Source organism: Diuraphis noxia, unplaced genomic scaffold (genome assembly GCF_037042655.1).
Source record: "Diuraphis noxia isolate RWA-SAM2 unplaced genomic scaffold, SU_Dnox_SAM2 contig0005, whole genome shotgun sequence".
NCBI lineage: Eukaryota > Metazoa > Arthropoda > Insecta > Hemiptera > Aphididae > Diuraphis > Diuraphis noxia.
Genome location: NW_028301715.1, coordinates 24,545,225 through 24,563,125, shown reverse-complemented (window position 1 = coordinate 24,563,125; position 17,901 = coordinate 24,545,225). Strand labels below are relative to the sequence as shown.

The 17,901-nt window shown below is 27.2% G+C and overlaps 2 protein-coding genes and 1 long non-coding RNA gene across 5 annotated transcripts; all 3 read right to left on the bottom strand.

Moving 5' to 3' along the window:
• Positions 1-147: 147 nt before the first annotated feature.
• On the bottom strand, positions 148-4,473 carry LOC107163657 (proteasomal ATPase-associated factor 1-like). Of its 2 annotated transcripts, none has more exons than XM_015511181.2 (8): positions 4,236-4,473; positions 3,777-3,851; positions 3,670-3,710; positions 3,341-3,531; positions 3,182-3,277; positions 2,818-3,023; positions 2,602-2,744; positions 148-637 (listed from the first exon to the last, which is right to left on the bottom strand). In XM_015511181.2, exons 2-8 carry the CDS (start codon positions 3,824-3,826, stop codon positions 195-197), a joined length of 1,170 nt encoding a protein of 389 aa, XP_015366667.1. In that variant the 5' UTR covers positions 3,827-3,851; positions 4,236-4,473; the 3' UTR covers positions 148-194. The 2 variants fall into 2 exon arrangements, with proteins under 2 accessions (XP_015366667.1, XP_015366668.1); XM_015511182.2 differs by having other exon boundaries at positions 3,777-3,865; positions 4,236-4,464.
• Positions 4,474-5,499: 1,026 nt separating this feature from the next.
• Positions 5,500-8,911, bottom strand: LOC149055111 (uncharacterized). 2 transcript variants are annotated; one of them, XR_016192133.1, is made up of 4 exons: positions 7,582-8,911; positions 7,375-7,509; positions 6,640-6,861; positions 5,500-6,344 (listed from the first exon to the last, which is right to left on the bottom strand). It is a non-coding gene; the product is annotated as an uncharacterized LOC149055111 (long non-coding RNA). The 2 variants fall into 2 exon arrangements; XR_016192132.1 differs by having other exon boundaries at positions 5,501-6,344; positions 7,599-8,344.
• Positions 8,912-15,722: 6,811 nt separating this feature from the next.
• Positions 15,723-17,592, bottom strand: T3dh (Type III alcohol dehydrogenase). The gene is made up of 2 exons (XM_015511178.2): positions 17,369-17,592; positions 15,723-17,294 (listed from the first exon to the last, which is right to left on the bottom strand). Exon 2 carries the CDS (start codon positions 17,282-17,284, stop codon positions 15,893-15,895), a length of 1,392 nt encoding a protein of 463 aa, XP_015366664.1. The 5' UTR covers positions 17,285-17,294; positions 17,369-17,592; the 3' UTR covers positions 15,723-15,892.
• Positions 17,593-17,901: the final 309 nt, after the last annotated feature.

Sequence of the window (17,901 nt, the reverse complement as noted above, 5' to 3'; positions counted from 1 at the left end):
TTTTATTTTTTTTTCCGAAAATATGGAATGGTTTAGTAAAATGTTTACATATTCAGAACTAATTCAACCACAATATTAATAAGTAAAATGTTTTGTACATGAATATTTCATATACCAACAGCAAAGGTTAATGGAAAACAAAAATAATTAAAATAAATCTATAGTTAAGTTTTATTGAAAATTTTATTTCTGTTTTACAAAAGTTCAGGCAAATATTTCCTGATAATTCCATCTCTGCATGCAGTGTAGAGAAACCTTGTATCTGTACTGACATCGTAGATTGGACCAGCATTAGCACCAGTCAAGTATGCTTTTTTGCCATTAACAGACCGTATTACACAGGAACCATCACCATGTCCGCAAACTACAAATTCTTTAAACAAGCAGAGACAATGGACTGGTGAATTGGTGTCAAATATGCAATATTTAATCACTAGTTGTTCATCAAGCCAAATAACACGTCCGTCATTACAACCAACATAAGTTTGTGCATCTTCATTCAAATGACAAACATTTACTGGACAGTCTAAGTTGTTTGAAGCAATTATCTTGCGTGCATACACTCCAATCAATGATATCATTCCATTTTCACAGCCAATTAGTAAACATTTATCATCTGTGCCGATTTCTATGTCAGCTGCAACAATAAATATGCTCAATTGTATTTTAAAAATCACCCCTATTTGGTCAATTATCTAATTTGTTAATGTTTATGATAAATAAATCAAAATTCATCTTTGTAAACAACGAAGACATTTTCATTAAAAAAATTTGACATTTATATTAATTGTGTTTATTATAAAAGTTATAAAACGGTTAAATGTTTAAGCTAAAATTAGAATGCCAAATTTTAGGGTGGGATCCAGCTAGAAAGAGCCTTAATATTTTTGGTTTGAAAATTGTCTAAAAAGAAAATTCAAAACAAAGAATTTGAATGCGTAAATAATTATATAAGAATAAATTGTTTTCAAGACGGTAAACCAATAATACCTATTAATATTCTAGTTATAAAAATGGATGGTCACAAAGTTTAACACTTTGTACTAGGTGCTTAATTTATATGCATATTAACTAATTGAAACGTTTAATTTTATATTTTTAAAGTATGTACATTAATTAATGGTAGGAATAAAGCTCAGGGGAAAAAAATTCTATTTTATAAAGACAATAGGCAATAGCTAATAAATACAAAATAAAAAGATATATTTAAAAAAAAAAATACTAATTATAAATCATAAAAAAAATGTCATTGAATCGTAGTTAATAATATTATTAAAAAATTATATATATTATACATATATCACTAACTTTGATTATAGGCGTGCGCAGACTTTATTCACAGGTTATGCGATAAGACAAATGGGGGCCCTCAAAATAAAAAAAAACCTTAAACCTATATTGCATCTATGACCATCTACATAATTTTATTAAATTTAAAAGAATAAATAATTTATTCTAAGAAACGGTTCTGAGCCATTAAACATTTTCTTTTACCACATATAGGACTCAATTTCAATCTAAGTTTTTTCAAATATACTACTTATACCTTCTTTGCTCTCTCAAATTTAAAAACACACATAATTTTACAGTAGAATATTAAACAATGCATTGTAGAGTAGTTTGAAATTTGAATTATATTTATTAAAACAAAATGTATTATTTCCTAAAAATAAAGCATATATTATATTCAGTGCTCAAATTGGGAAATTGAAAGGAAAGGAACTCAAGTATAAATTCAAAAACAGCATTCCAACTGAACATTTATTGAGTACCTACTAACCCGTGGGGGGCTTTGTCCCCCACACCTATTTAATTACTACCACAATATCACTATATTTTTATTAGTTTATATATTTTATTTCTGTAAATGTTAATATTTGAAAATAATAATAATCAGTTGAATAAAATAAAATTCTCCTCCAACACTTACGAGTTTATTTTATTTTTTACAGTACCTATTTAATATTTTATAAGATTGAATAAATATAGAATTAAAATATCCATTGGCATTTAATACCGTGTACCCGTGCGTTTTTTTAGAAAAATATAGTATGGGAACGCTATTTAAAATCAAAAGGTAGTATAGGAGCTGAGTTCCCATAAGCCCCCCCCCCCAAATCGAGCACTGATTATATTGAATGTCTTTAAATAATTTGTTGGTCACAAGAAAATTTAAAACTAAAAAAACATTTTTTTAAATACTATATAAGATATTATCAAAAAATGTATTGGTATAATAAACATGGGCCCTTCAAGTGAAGACGCAAACTATGCAACGGCTTACCCTGCATACTCTATGCCATGGTTTCCCAACCGGTGTGCCGCGAACTTACCATTTTAAACTGTTAATGTGCACAGTCTATGTGCACACACTGCACAACTATGAATTTGATAACTTGTCAGGAATATTTATACAAAATAGAAAAAATATATATATTTATAAAAAAAAACCATTGTATAAATTATTATCGCTGTAACTCAATATTTTAGGCTATAGCTTTTAAAAAATCTTGAAGACAAAGTTTTATTTAAAATGTTCCAAGTCTTACTAACTTTTTTCCCCCAAAACTTTCTGTTCCCCGCATTAATTATATTACTTACAAGCAGGTATATTTCGTTCTCCCAGATTTAAACTTTTTGTTGAACTTATTGAACAACAATTTATATGCGTTGTGTTATTTAGGTTAATGAGATCGTCTATAACTTTTCCACTCCCAACATGCCATAATTTTGATGTTCCATCTCTAAAAAATAGAAAAAAATGTTTTATTAAAGAAATTAAAATTATCACTTGATTTTAATAATATTTTTAAATACTTTGAAACTGATATTATATTTTTTCCTCTGTCTATAATATCTAGATCAGTAACAGCTTTTGTATGCCCTAGAAGTGTTTTAGCACATTCTCCAGTTTCAGCACTCCAAATTTTGATCCGTAAATCAGCCCCACAACTTAATATAACTTTTACACTAGGAAACCAACGACAACAATAAATATCACCATAATGTCCTGTCATTGTAACCTATAATTTCATTAATAAAAGTTAACAATGTTAGGAAATAAGAAATAACAATACAATCATTTTTATCTCAGATATTTTTGCCCTGGTTATTTTTATTGTTTACCCAATACTAAGCATCCACATTTTTCAAAAATAAAATAAGTTTTATTTAGCCTCACTTCTTTTTCTTTTTCATGATCTATGCTACTCCAAGACTTCAAAACACTATCTGAGGCAGACACACACAGGCCACCGACCACATCCAATGATGTCACCTATAATAAAACTGATGGTTTTAGCATAAATTCTTCTATTAGAAGCAAGTATATTAAACTTACACTAGCATTATGAACATCTTTGAAAACTCTGTATGGTGATAATAATGTAACTGATGGACAGGACAAATGCTTTGCTTGAATGGCATGTGATGATACAGATTCAACTTCAAACCCATTTGTCCCCTGTATAATGGGTATTCCATTAAGCTTGTGTGATGTGCATTGTAAATGACCATGTACACTAGGACCATCTAAAGAAATACAAAAAATCAAATTTTATGTTTGTATAATATTTTTCTTAAAAAAATTATTAATGTTTATTAGATAGTAAGGTATAGAATAAAATATAATGTATGGTTTAAAATGCAATAAATCAGTATTATATTTACTTCTCGGCTTGACAGATATCCAAACACGATTTTCAACAGATCTAAAAATTAAAAGCATAACCAATAACCAAAGCTATTACAAACACATATTGAATTAAAAAATTCACCTGATGCATTCATCCCAATCATGTTGAATATACATAGAGTACTCATTCATAATTGAGCAATGTTTTGATAATTTTCTGAAACAAAAATTCTATTTTGATTGTATAATTGATTATTGAAACACGAAACGACCAAGTTGTTTAAAAAGATAAATGAAAAATACCACATAAAGTTTATAGTAAAATAGTATACACAAATCATATTAATCAGTTCAGACAAATATTATTTATTTAAAATAATTTCATAAAAAAATATTATTCTAAGAGCAAAAAAATATAAAAAACAAGTGTTAGCAAAAAATTGATTTTCATACATCTACATAATAAGTAAGTAATCACCCAAAGAAATTATGTTCATATTGTAAAATTTACGTTATACAGTATTTATAACTTTGTGCCGTTAAATATAATATTATAACATTGTACTTAAAACTAAATTTATTATAGTTAGCGAAATATTACCTAAAGAAAGATTTCTATGAGCAGTGAATTCAGAGTCAACTCAACTTTTCAAAGATTTCTAACAAATTTATGTAACGTGACGGCCGAGTTTTTGATGAAACAAATAAGAAATAACCATAATAACTATAATAATAAAGTAATAAGTAATAATCACGATTAAAGATAGTCTATCCCGTGGTAATAATCAATCAGCAATAACATTGTCATTTGTCAATTTCCGTTTAAAAATTAATATTTTACCAGACAGTAAATAAAAACGGTTTATATCACTAGAAAAAAAAACGGTTTATATCAGTATCATGGAAGAAATGTGTCATATCTATTCGGCTTGGAATAAACAACAAATTATAATATCTCTGGCCGCCAAATAGAATATTATTTAAATTTTTATTTTGTTTAATATTATATTATTCATAAATTGGTGAATTATAAATCGACAATGATTTATTAATGTCCACATAGTAGTTTCATAAGAGTTTAATATAATGGCATCAAATAGTTTTATTTATAACTTCTTAATCATACATTACAATGGTATTTAGATTATGTTTATTAACATAGCAAGAAAAATGTAATAGAATTAAACTTTATGTATTTTGTATTGGATTTATATGTTAAATGGCTTTAAACAGGTAAGCATAATATAAGATTGTTAATTTATTATTCATTATTAATTTCTTATGCTCTATATGCGTGCGCATGGGTGGTGCAGGGTATGCAAATACACCACCTGCTGAATCTTGAAAACTATTTTTTTATTCAAGTATGTTACTCTTAGTATATCTTTTGTAATAAATCAATCAAAAATTAAATCTAAAATTTGTTTTCTTAATAGTTATCAATTATCATAGGCAATAGACATGAACATATTATAATAAAAGGTATCTATATAGGCTTGCTAGGTACATCTGCATTTATAGACCATGCCAAGCATTTCTATTATTGTGGATAGAAAAACATTTTGGATGGTGGCAAAAATAGTAGCGAATATAGTGATTAATTGTAAAATAGGAATGGACCACCTGCAAGCTATGTCTGTGCACGCCTATGCACAGGTTAAATTATCAAACTTAAATAAAGGACCATACAAAAATACATTTCTTGAAGAAATAATGTAAATAAATCATTATACATACCTATAAAGATACTGTAATATGTACCTAAGTACCTATAATATATCTTTCTGTGTTATAAATATATTTATAAATAATTTTTAAACACAAGTGATTTTTTTATTTTTTTAAAGTACTGTGTATTACAATAACATATTAAGATGTTTGTTGTGTGAATTTTAATACTGTATAAGTCTCTTGCATACAACTAAAAAAATTTACATTTCTAACATCATAACATTCATAATTAATTCCATTAAACTATTATATAAACATATAAATATAATTTATACACCTTTATACAAATATAATAATTTATGGTATGTTTAATAATGTAAAACAAATAAGCTGGTAACCAAATCTCTATTGACATGTAAAGTTCTCAAGAACATTTTTAATTTGAATATTCAAGGTAGTACCTATCGGTAGATAAGTTATTAGTTGTATTAATTATAAATTAAATATAAAATCTCATTAGTTATATTTAAGACAAATTATTAGACAGCAAATAGAAATGTTTGCACATTATACTAAAGAGTCGGATTTATGTAGTTAGACATTTAAAATATCATGAATATTTGAAATATCTTATAATACTTTCAATACTTAAGACCTAAGTTTCTGGTGAGCTTAATTCTAAATAAAAATAAATTATTTTTTATTTTTTATAAATTTAAACCAATATATTTTATAATTGTTACTAATTTATTACAATATTAAACAAATGCACAACTTAATTTAATTTTAATTTATAACATGTTAATAAACAAATTTGTTTCATACAATCTTAAAAATAATTTAATGTCTATACTTCATTTCTCACAATCATAATTAATTTCAAAAATGATCAAATGGTTATCCAGTAATATCACTCAGTATATCATCCATCTGAAATTGACAAAGATGAAATATACAAATGAACTGAAGAAAACTTAATTGAGTGTCCATGTTATACATTGATATCTTGGTCTATCTGGAACTTGGAACCCCTCCTTTGCTATTTACAACAAAGAAACAAATGTATTTAATTGTAATTCTTGTAAATATATTTTAAGTGTAACCATATAGATCATATTGTGTAACTCAACTACCACAAATTATGTGTTATTGATTTATTTTGATAACACCTTGGAGGACAAACAGTATATTGCCAATATGACATACTGACATATTTAACTATAGTTAATATATGTGTAGTTGTATGCATAATATATTAGGTACAGTGTGAACTTGTATTATTTTTCTATTTCATAGGCTATTTTGGTCATAAGTAATTATATTACTATACTTACTATATTCCAAATAAGTTTGGAAAAACTGTGCAGCCTCTGATGATAGGACTGCTGTGATTGGCTAGTAGTTAACAACCGCTAACGAGAGTGCAAACTCCGAATGTTCTATTGTCGGAATATTGAATTTTTAATACTTGTTAAGTGTTTCTTTACGATTTAATTAATATGTTCAAGCTGTCTGTACTATTAAAACTGGATACTGGTTCAACAAAATTTTAACACCTACAAATTAAAAGTTTGTTAAAAATATTTCAATGCACCATATATTTTCTCTCAGACCTAAGATAAACATAACAACCAAATTTGCGCACAGCAGATCCAATTTTGTAATGTTAGCTTTAATATTAGAATTAACATAGAATCAAAATTGAAAGAAAAAATGTTTTACAAGTAAATATTTATTTATATTTTATTTTTAAATGAAGTTATGGGTATTTAAAATTTGTAACATATATTTTACATTGTTATTTATTTATATATTTATCATGACTAAACGGGCTGAGCACTTTGGACACAAATATCAATCAACGCACACATTTAGATATACCATAATAAAACTGTATCACATAATATCAGACAATATAATAATATCACCATACAAATAACTCATTTTTAAATTAAAATATCGATAAAATTATCTAAGGTTCCCACAATAACATTTTTAGCTTTTAATTTTAGAATTCACTCTAATATTAATGTTTTTATAACTTGAATTAGAATTCTTAAAATGTATACTTAGTCTGTAGAATTGCCTTTAAGAAAATCATCATCTGAAAAATTGTCAATTCATTGGCTGGACTTCCTAATTCCTAGTAGATGGTACATCATGTATTTCAGTTTTGAGAACCATGATATAATACATTGTGTGAACTAAAAACAGTAACAGACAACATGCAGTTAACTATTAAGTGGCGTTTAACAAACATTTAAAATTTTAGAGACCTCAGATATTAACTTACTTATGTGTACCGTGAGTATCACTACCGTGAACAGCTCAAGTCTAACGTCTATAAAGACTACGACTACTAACACTATAGTCTATAGTCATTGTTCATTAATCAACATAAACAATAATATTAATGACCTAGTCAGTCTTTGATAAGAATGTGTACATCGGATTGCCTGTATAAGTTCTAAACATATTAGAAAATAATATATTGGCAGTGGTTGGATATTTAGATGTATAGCATGGTAAAAGGACATTTCGCACACACCGTTTCATCCCCGTCAAAAAAACGAGTCCACGGCATAGACATATTAAGAATATATTATTTCTTAATATGTCTATGGTCCACGGACATTTCGTCCCCGTCTATTATTAGAATAGGACATTTGGCCCACATGAATAATTATGTATAATAGTATACTTATTTCACGGATAATATCATATACTAATAAATAATAATATACCTTAGTATATCATTCGAGTATTTATTTAGCTACCCATGAAACGTTTATAGTCCCAGGTATTTTTAATCACCAAATACAAATCGCTTTTTTTAAACTTAAAATTTCAATTATTTTTAAAACGTTCAATTTCAATATAATTTATATTAATAGGTGGTGATGACCACATTAGAAGTAGGTATAGACGACCAAAAACACATTTAATTGACTTTGACTTTATTTGAAAATTGACTATGACAATGTTATCCAAATACAATATTCACCAACCAACAAATGTTTGATATCTGTACATTTGTAAATGTACCTGTTATATTTTTATATAGGCACTTATTTTTTTTTAGTTTATTAATGTAGAACGTAAAAAGTTTTTTAAAAATGTTATAATATAATGTGGCCATCCCCACATATTAATATCAATTATATTGAAATTGTGCGTTTTAAAAAGAATTGAAATTTAAGTTAAAAGTAAGCAATATACAATTTGGTGTAGTACCTACCAAAGTTGAAATACCTAAATTTGATTGGACTAAATACTGTGTGTTATTTTTACCGATCAATCCTGAAGGTAATCATTGGACTTTATTTATTATGGACTTCATTTTGGGCTGTGTGTTTTACTTAGATCCTATGCGTCCAGAATCAGGTTACTTATACTTACCTCAATTAAAAATAGGCTGGTAAGTCGTGGATTTCGCTCTGCTGTACAGTAGGTTACAAGTGTGTTACTGTAATGGATCGAATTAGATTTGAATCCAATGATATTATATCATTGTATACGAAAAACGATTCTGAGCGAAGACGGTTTATCTGTCTAGGATATATTATAGATTATTAAAAATTTTCAAATCTTAGATTTCAAAAGAAAAATTTTCATGAATTTCTAGAATAAAATAATTTACGAATTTTCGTGATTTTTACGTATGTTGTCAAAATTAAAATTTGAATGCACGTAAAAAAAAAATGTAGCTATAGATTTCTTTTATTTTTCAACTGCTATGGCAAAACTATATTATGAGCCTTGTATTAAATTCTCAAATCAAATTGCCGTAATTTTTACGTATTAAGTCAATATTTGAACTTCAAATACTAATAAAAAAAAATTGTGCCTATGTATTCTTATAATTTTTTAATCACTATAATAATAACTTATGAGGAACCTTGTATTAAATTTTCAAGTTTTTTTGGTCGTCCAACATTTTTTTTACCGACACTTCAAAAAAAAATTCTCAAAAAAATCGAAAATTTCAGTGGTCTATAAATAACTCAAAAAAAGTCGAAAATGTTTGAAAATTAAACTGTATATAGATATCACTACCATTAACATTTGGTGAAAATTTCAAGTATTTACAGTGATTAGTTTTTGAATAACAACCATATAAAAATATCGATTTTTTTTAAAACTGTTGGAAAATGTTTACTTTTGACCTCTATAATGCACCAAGGATCTTCAATTTTACATCGGAAACCACCCCCAAAGTTTGAAATCGAAGCATTATTTCGACTAGTTATGCTGTACACAGACACACAAAAAAAAAAAACACACATCATTGTAAAATCAATACATTCATCACTTCGTTCAGAATTTAAAAAACTAATAATGATCGAAAATTTCAAATGCCTATGAATAGTTCAACTTAAGTCGAAAATTTTTGATAATTCCACCGTGGATAGAATAGAATAGGTATACTTATATAAACATTCGGTGAAAATTTCATGTATCTATGGTCATTTGTTTTAAAGTTACATCAAAAACCAAAATCGATTTTGTCGAAAAATGAGTGTGCATAAAATTTCCCGTTTTCACCTTAATTTTTAGTTTGTTTTTCTCGATTATTTAGAAAAGTATTAAGAATTTTTGACTTCAATTTTCCCCCAAAGTACCAACTAGATTCACTTTCTGATCGAACGAGGTACTGAAGTTGAAGCACTTTTACTGCCTCAAAATGTGATGACAGACACACAAAAAAAAACACACATCATTGTAAAATCACAGAATATATGAAATATTTTATATTTATATTAATATTAATATTAATTAATTTAATAATATTATATTATATTAATATTGATTAATATTAATATTTTATATTTCATATATTCTGTGGTAAAATCAATACATTCATAGCTCCGCTCAGAATCTAAAAATGTTGTTTTCAATGTGTGATAATGCAAAAGCGAAATATTTGCTACATAAAATTATTCTTAAGACAATAGAGTATCCTTTACAGAATGATAGTAACAAGTAACAACTGCGGAGTGTTTGTGTTGTTTTATTGTAGTATGTATAGTCCAATGTTTACGCAGAGCTTTTCAAAGGATGTTAATGTGAGAAATTTAAGAAATACATTGCGGTATCGATGTTTGATACCTATACTCTGAAAACATCAGTGAAAGATGCATTATGTGTGCAGAAAATAGGTAAGTAAATTTTACTTGGATGAAAAATGTAATAAATGTCAGCGAAAAATTCATAATGTATGTGTAGGGAGTGTACGTTATAAATTGATGACTAAAGAATTGAAAAATGAAAACTTCACTTGTGTCTTATGCAATAAATATATTAATAAATTATCTATTTTGAATAGATAATAAAAACTAATAAGAAATACACATAAACAAACTAATACATTGTAAGTAGTTATGAATGGTTGTATAAATTATTAATTATAAATTATTGTTTAGTAAAATGGGATCTATTTTTTAACATACAATTATGTAAGTAACTAAGTCATATCTTTAAGAGTGGGCATTAACAACTAATTAAATTTATAAACTATTAACTTTTGCTTATAACAATTTTATGTTTACCTAACTTATCTTGAACATGCCTACCTTTGCATATCTCAGCGTTAACTCCACCATTGACGGTCCTCAGTCCGTATGTAAAAGGAGGAAGGGCGCTTTAAAGATATATTTTTTTTGTAATTTTCAAGTATTTAAAATCAATGATGCTTCTTTGGGTTTAATATGTTTGATATTCATGTATTGTTCTTTTAAATTGGTTTTTAATTGTAAAATTATCTATGGTTATTGCGTTTTTTTTTTTCATTTTATAGGTTATAACTGCTGAATTAATAGCCAATGTTTATAGTACACAGGACCAGGACATGTGATATGAATTGGGAAGTGGAAACAAATATCTAGTTCAAACATTTAGAGTAGTAATGGCAATTGGATTCATTAATATTCAGACATTGAAAGAAGCTTTATGATTTAAGGATTCAGAGTTTCCTTTATTTGATAATATGCCAAATTCTCCATCTGGTGCAAAATCCTTATACATGAGTAAATATCTTTAACATAATAATTTATGTATACCTAATTAATTATTGTTATTGGTATTTTTAACTATTTATGGTGTCATTGTTATAAAGATATTCATAAGAGCAAGAGCATGCAAATTGAAAAGCGAGAAAATATCAATAATCTATCTATGCAATATTCACCTTCAGGAAACCATGGAAGTGGCACAGGTAGGATTTACTAGCCACTATTTAAGGGATTCAGAGTTGCCTAGTTTTGATGTTCCAAAAGCTCACACTTCAAAATCAATACCATCTGCAGGTATATTTTAATTCCATATTTAATAATTATCAATTCAAATTTTTTTTAAGTCATTTTTTTTATAGATGATCAGTTTTCACCTCCATTATTTGCCTCACTATCAAATTTCCCATCATATCAAATTCTGTAAAATAACCGCGATGAATCAAAAAATTTATGAGGTAATTAACAAAAATATTTATTAATTATTTTTAAGTATTGCTTTATAAATAATAAATTTATTCATAAAATATAGATTGGTAATAAAACAACTGATGATATTACAGTTACAAGAACATTGGAAAACCAATGATTTGCTCAATAAATTGTTGTTGACCAGATCAGAAAATGATGCTACGGTATCTCACAATTTCAACCGAGAACAATTTACTAATACTGCTGTCACTTTAAATGACATTCAACATTTAGATGAATCTTTAAAATAAGCTGCATCAAGATATTTAATTGTATGCAATGTTTAAATAATTTTTTATATGAGTTTAACATTTGATGAACTAACAATATAATTATAATTGTTGATTTTTTTTATTTGATTGAACAGCTCAAGCAATGAGGTTGTTTCACAATTGAAGATACTACTGCTTAAATGCTTAGATTATTGTTTACTGTCCAATGTGGCTCATTATATAATTATGAGGGGAAAAATTCAAACAAATTTGCTTTTATGGATCAAACAATTCATGACATTATTATTGGTAACTATTATTATCATAATAATAATTACATATAAAAATATTTAAATAACAAATTGTTTTGCTGTAAAATTAGATATTAATATATATTTTTTTTTAGATACAGCCTTGTTTAAGCATCAAAATGGACAATGATACAGAACAAAAAGTAGTAAGAAAAATAAAAAGTTTGGTGGAGATTAGCCAACAAGAATTAATAATAAAATAGGGGGAAATATGAAACAAAAACATAATTGTATATTCTTAGCCATTAAAATAGGTACTTAGTTAAATGTAAAAAGACAGAATGTATGTATGTATGTATATGTATGTATACAGTATACAGTATGTGTAGGTATGTATGCTATTATGCTAATATAACTGAAAAATACTAATTTTCTAATGTTAATTTTGATAACCTTATGTTAATTTTGTATTTGTGATTTTTTATTGCATATATAAGTGTTTTTTAAATGCATACTATGTTATTTTTTAGTTAAATTTTATAATAAAATAGTATTTTTAGTCTTATTTATAGTCGTGAATTATCTAATCGCATTAAATTGTTATGTATTTATTATCGTATTAACACAAATTTTATTTCTTAAAAAATTGTATATAATATTGATTTTTAGGATAAAAACTGTAATTCAATAGCAATCATGTATAGTATACAGTATACATTGTATACTTTATAAGTAATGTTGAAAATAATTAAGATAAAATAAATTTTATTTTTGCATATTTACTATTTTATAAGATATATTATTTCCACATAATAAGAGCATAAATGTATATTTCTAAGGGTCCGGAGTTCCACCAGTTACGGGCTTGATTGCATAGATGACTATTAAATACAAATTAATTTGTGGTACACATTAATTTGGTCTAATACTGAAGTGTTTATTGTGAACATAAACAATAACATTATTATAACAAATAACAATATATAATAACATTATTAAATTATTTGTTGGTTGTCATCCAATTCATAGAGAATAAGCTGATAAAAAGAATCCATATGAAACCTTTTACATTTTAATTTCTTTTAAGTTAAATAAACATAACTATTCTACTGATGTAACCGCCTTCTACCTACTTTCATGTAACTGTTTACTAATATTTGATATTTATTATGACAGTTAAATCATTTTAAAGAACAAGGCATTATATATAATACTAGTAATACTACATGATATTATTGTATAATCATTACCTCAATTTTTAGTTTTGTATTCTGTTTAACAATATATTTTATATAGCATGGTATAATGTACATTATTAATATACTGATTGCCCTTTAAGGCATTAACGTAATTAATAAAAAATAACTTTAAGAAGGCCTAATAGTTAAGGTAAAAGTATACAATAGAATCTATTGAATAGATAAATTAAGTCTTAAACTACTCAAGATCAGGTAAAGATTACAGAGCTATTAATTAAATGCAAGAAAATCGTGGGTAATCTAAATATCACAGTCATTTATCACTTGATATGTTATAAATAAAACTAATTGCTAAATGGTTAAGTATCCAATATCATTGAAATTAAGAACCTATATGTATATTTTATTCAGTTGTGTATTTGTAGTTGTGTGTGTATCAAGGGGAGTAATCAAGAGGCTGCCTCTGAGTTTTTTATGACTTGGTGTAACCACTGTACCCTGGTAGGTAATAGCCCATAACTCATAGGATATAATTTAGTATTAACTTAAACAGTTAATAACAAATATTACAGTTATTGGAGCTGCAAGGTGTGAGAAACATTAAATCACAAAACAATTAATTAGATTAAACTATCCTCTGAAAACTTTATCATGCAACTATAGAATAATATAATATAAATTCTAGGATGCAAATATGCAATATCTTACTAGTTTTAATTATTTATATTAACTAAGCGTACTTAAAAATTATCTATTTGAATAAATTAATGAATCAACGAATATTGTTTGAGTTATAAAAATATAATAAATATTTGAACTTGGCGGCCAGAGATATTATAATTTGTTGTTTATTCCAAGCCGAATAGATATGACACATTTCTTCCATGATACTGATATAAACCGTTTTTTTTTCTAGTGATATAAACCGTTTTTATTTACTGTCTGGTAATATTTTTATCGATATTGTTATTGTTGTTAACTGCATATCAGATATTTTACTGATAACTGATAAGAAAATTATCATACTAGACCTATAAATATATTTATATCTCAATGTAATTCATACATTTTTCAATAGTTTGTTTTTATTAACTCGACAATATGATATATTTTAGCATGATAAATTTATTAATTTTTTCATGTATTTTAGTTTAGACAATATTATATTGTATAATAATATTATATGCATTCATATTTCATACTTTCATAATTAATTTAAATAATGACTTAGTAAGGATTAAGGCGGTGGGTTCAACCCACTGAGTTGTGAAGTTTAAATGTCAAATATCATGACTTGTAATGAATACTAGGGGACGTCAAATCTGGCAAACACACGTGTGTTGTTCATGTCATGACAAAATAAATTTATTTTGTAATGGTCCATGTCTTACTAACGCATTAGGAGGTATTAGGTATATTATATTAAATTTTACGTGCAGCAGTTCCAATTTTGTGTTTGTTAGCTAAATACATCAGTGTATCATTGACCTATTATAATATAGTCGTTGGTTTTTATATTTTAATTTTAATTGAATTATGACCATGTAAGGTATTGGTAATATGTATGTATTTGATCATTATTCACTTAAAAATTAAAACATCAAACAAAACCAACGAGAAAACCTAGATAATGTTCTTATATTTAAGTTAGGTCAATTCATTTTAATATTTAACCTAACGATAGTAATACAACACAAAATTTTAACTAATGGACATTCATAATGACATATTATTATGCGCTAGTAAGACGGAAACAACACGATACACAGGTACTATTTCTTCTCAAAGATCAACATCTTATGACTTAACTACATATTACAACAGTCAAAACTCATAAACACTAATTTTAAATGGTTCAATATTATTAAGTTATACAGATATATGACAAATTGCATTCTTGACAAGCAAATATTAAATATGTAATTAAAATCAACAATTTTTAATTAACTCTTTGATAGTTATGTATGTTAAGGTAAATTATTAATTTAATCCTGAAAGTGAATTTAACTATTAAATTATTTAGTGGATGTTATTATCTTGTTAAGAATTGTAATGTGTAGTACTTATGTTTTTTTTTTTTTTTTTTACTTATACTTTATAGTATTCTTAGATTTATATTAGGTATTTCAACAGAGTAACGGCCAAAATGGTAAAATAAAAATGTATACTGTACATTATAATTATTATCAATTTGAGTATATTATAATTTAAACTTGACTACCTAGTTAATAAGTTTATGAAATAAATATCTGTAACAAAATAAAATTAGATAGATGTTATAAGTAGATGGGGTAAAAATATATTTTACAATTTCCACACTGTTTACTAATAAATCTTGTACACAAACAACAAATAAAACAATTATTAATGGTAGTACAATTAACTAAATTGTTTAAACATTTTAAAATTCAACAACAATAAAATTACATAAAGATAACATTGGTTCTTAATAAACAGTTAATGAATTTTCAAACAGCAGACTTAAATCTTCTTCTGATTGTTCTCTTGGAGCAAGCTTTGTAATTCTATGCTGTGGTAAAGTACCTTTCACTAACCCGGGTATGTCGTCTTTAGTATACCCAAGAGCTGACAAACCGTTATCGATTTTCATGTCTTGCATGTATCCTCGAATGACATCAGCTAATAACTTCCCAGCATCAGCATTTTTAACACCACTGACATCAGCACCCAGCAATTTAGCGCCTTCAATGTGGCGTTCTGGACTAGCTGAAGATGTGAACTCAAACACTGCTGGCCCAGACATGATGACACTTAACCCGTGAGGAATAATTGGATGATCAGTAACATAGTCAGTGGCTTGATATTGTTTTACATTTCCTGAGATTGGATATGACAGTGCATGACATAAATGGACACCGGCATTACCAAAACCGACACCAGCCATTGTAGAGGCTAAGTGCATGCTAGAACGTGCTTCAAAGTCTTCAGGGTCGTATACAGCCCTTTTGAAGTACTTCTTAATGACATCCAATGCATACCGAGCCCAAACATCTGAAATAGGATTACGACCCTGGTATGCAGGTCTTAAAATTGGATTGGTTGGACGTGGAGACCTCTCGTTGTATGGTACAGCTGTAAATGATTCTAATGCATGGCCAAATACATCAAAACCACTAAAAGCACAAACTCTTTCTGGCTGGCTTAATGCATGCAAGGGATCAACAATGCCTAAAGTAGGTCTTAATGCCCGATTTGCAATACCAGTTTTGGCCTTCAACTTTTCATAATCAAAAATACAAACGCCAGTAGTCTCACTTCCAGTACCAGTGGTGGTTGGTACAGCTATCAATGGCTTTAATGGCACAGTTACTGGTTTTCCTTTTCCAATGGGAGGATTAACATAATCCAACAACTCAGCTTCAGGATCAGAATAGTACAAGTTGGCTGCCTTACATGTATCCATGACAGAACCACCTCCTACAGCTATGAATGCATCAAACTCCAAATTACGCACAAAGTTTGTCGCAGCCTCAAGGCTTTTCTCGTTAGGCTCCACTCTAATTTTATCATAAAGGTCATATTTAATATCGTTTTTGGTGAGCGAGTCCAAAACAGCTTTTACTGGCGGCAAGTTCACCAAGTTTGAATCAGTCATGACACACACACGTTTAGCTTGCATATTAACCATGTCCATACCCAGCTCTTTGGTAACACCAGGGCCATACCGAATAGTTGAGCATGCCATTTCAAAAGCGTACTCTTTTTGATCCACGCTAGTACTGAGCCTTGAAGGTAGAGCCCCTAAATTGGAATGAGAGGGACATCTACATGAAACTGAATTCAAAGTATCCATTAGGCTAATTACTCTTGACCTCATGTTGGCGGTTCTAAAAAAAAAAGATTGAAATAACATTATGATAAAGGTAAATGCAAAACATTTGATACTATTTATTTAACTTACCTTTAATCCTTACCGATACAGGCAATACAGAGATTCTAAATGACACTCTTCAACCTCAAGACTGATCTCAGCAATTACTAGAATCAAAATGTGTATGGTGCGACTATTAAAAAACGATAATACATTCAGTAATCACTGATGTAAATTCTAAGATCTGAATTCTGAATGTCGTTGAAGAGCAGACTGCAGTCACGAGTCACGACACTCGCGTTGAAAATAAAATAATTGATAACAATATCAATGGGATTCAACAGGTGTTGGTAATAGTTTTTTTTTTTATACAATATGTAATATTATGTAGGTTTTAGATGTAAACAAATTACGTCAAACTACTCAATCGATAATATGTTATTAATTATACTCATATACAGGTAGGTACATATGTATGGTATTTTACGAATTATCTGGATTAATAGTAAAGAATCCGTTGGGTAATTAAAGAAAACATTTAAGTTTTTAAATAACATATAATCTTGATAGTTGTACGCCCTGATTATTAAATAGGTATATACAATTATTAAGTTCCCCAATTA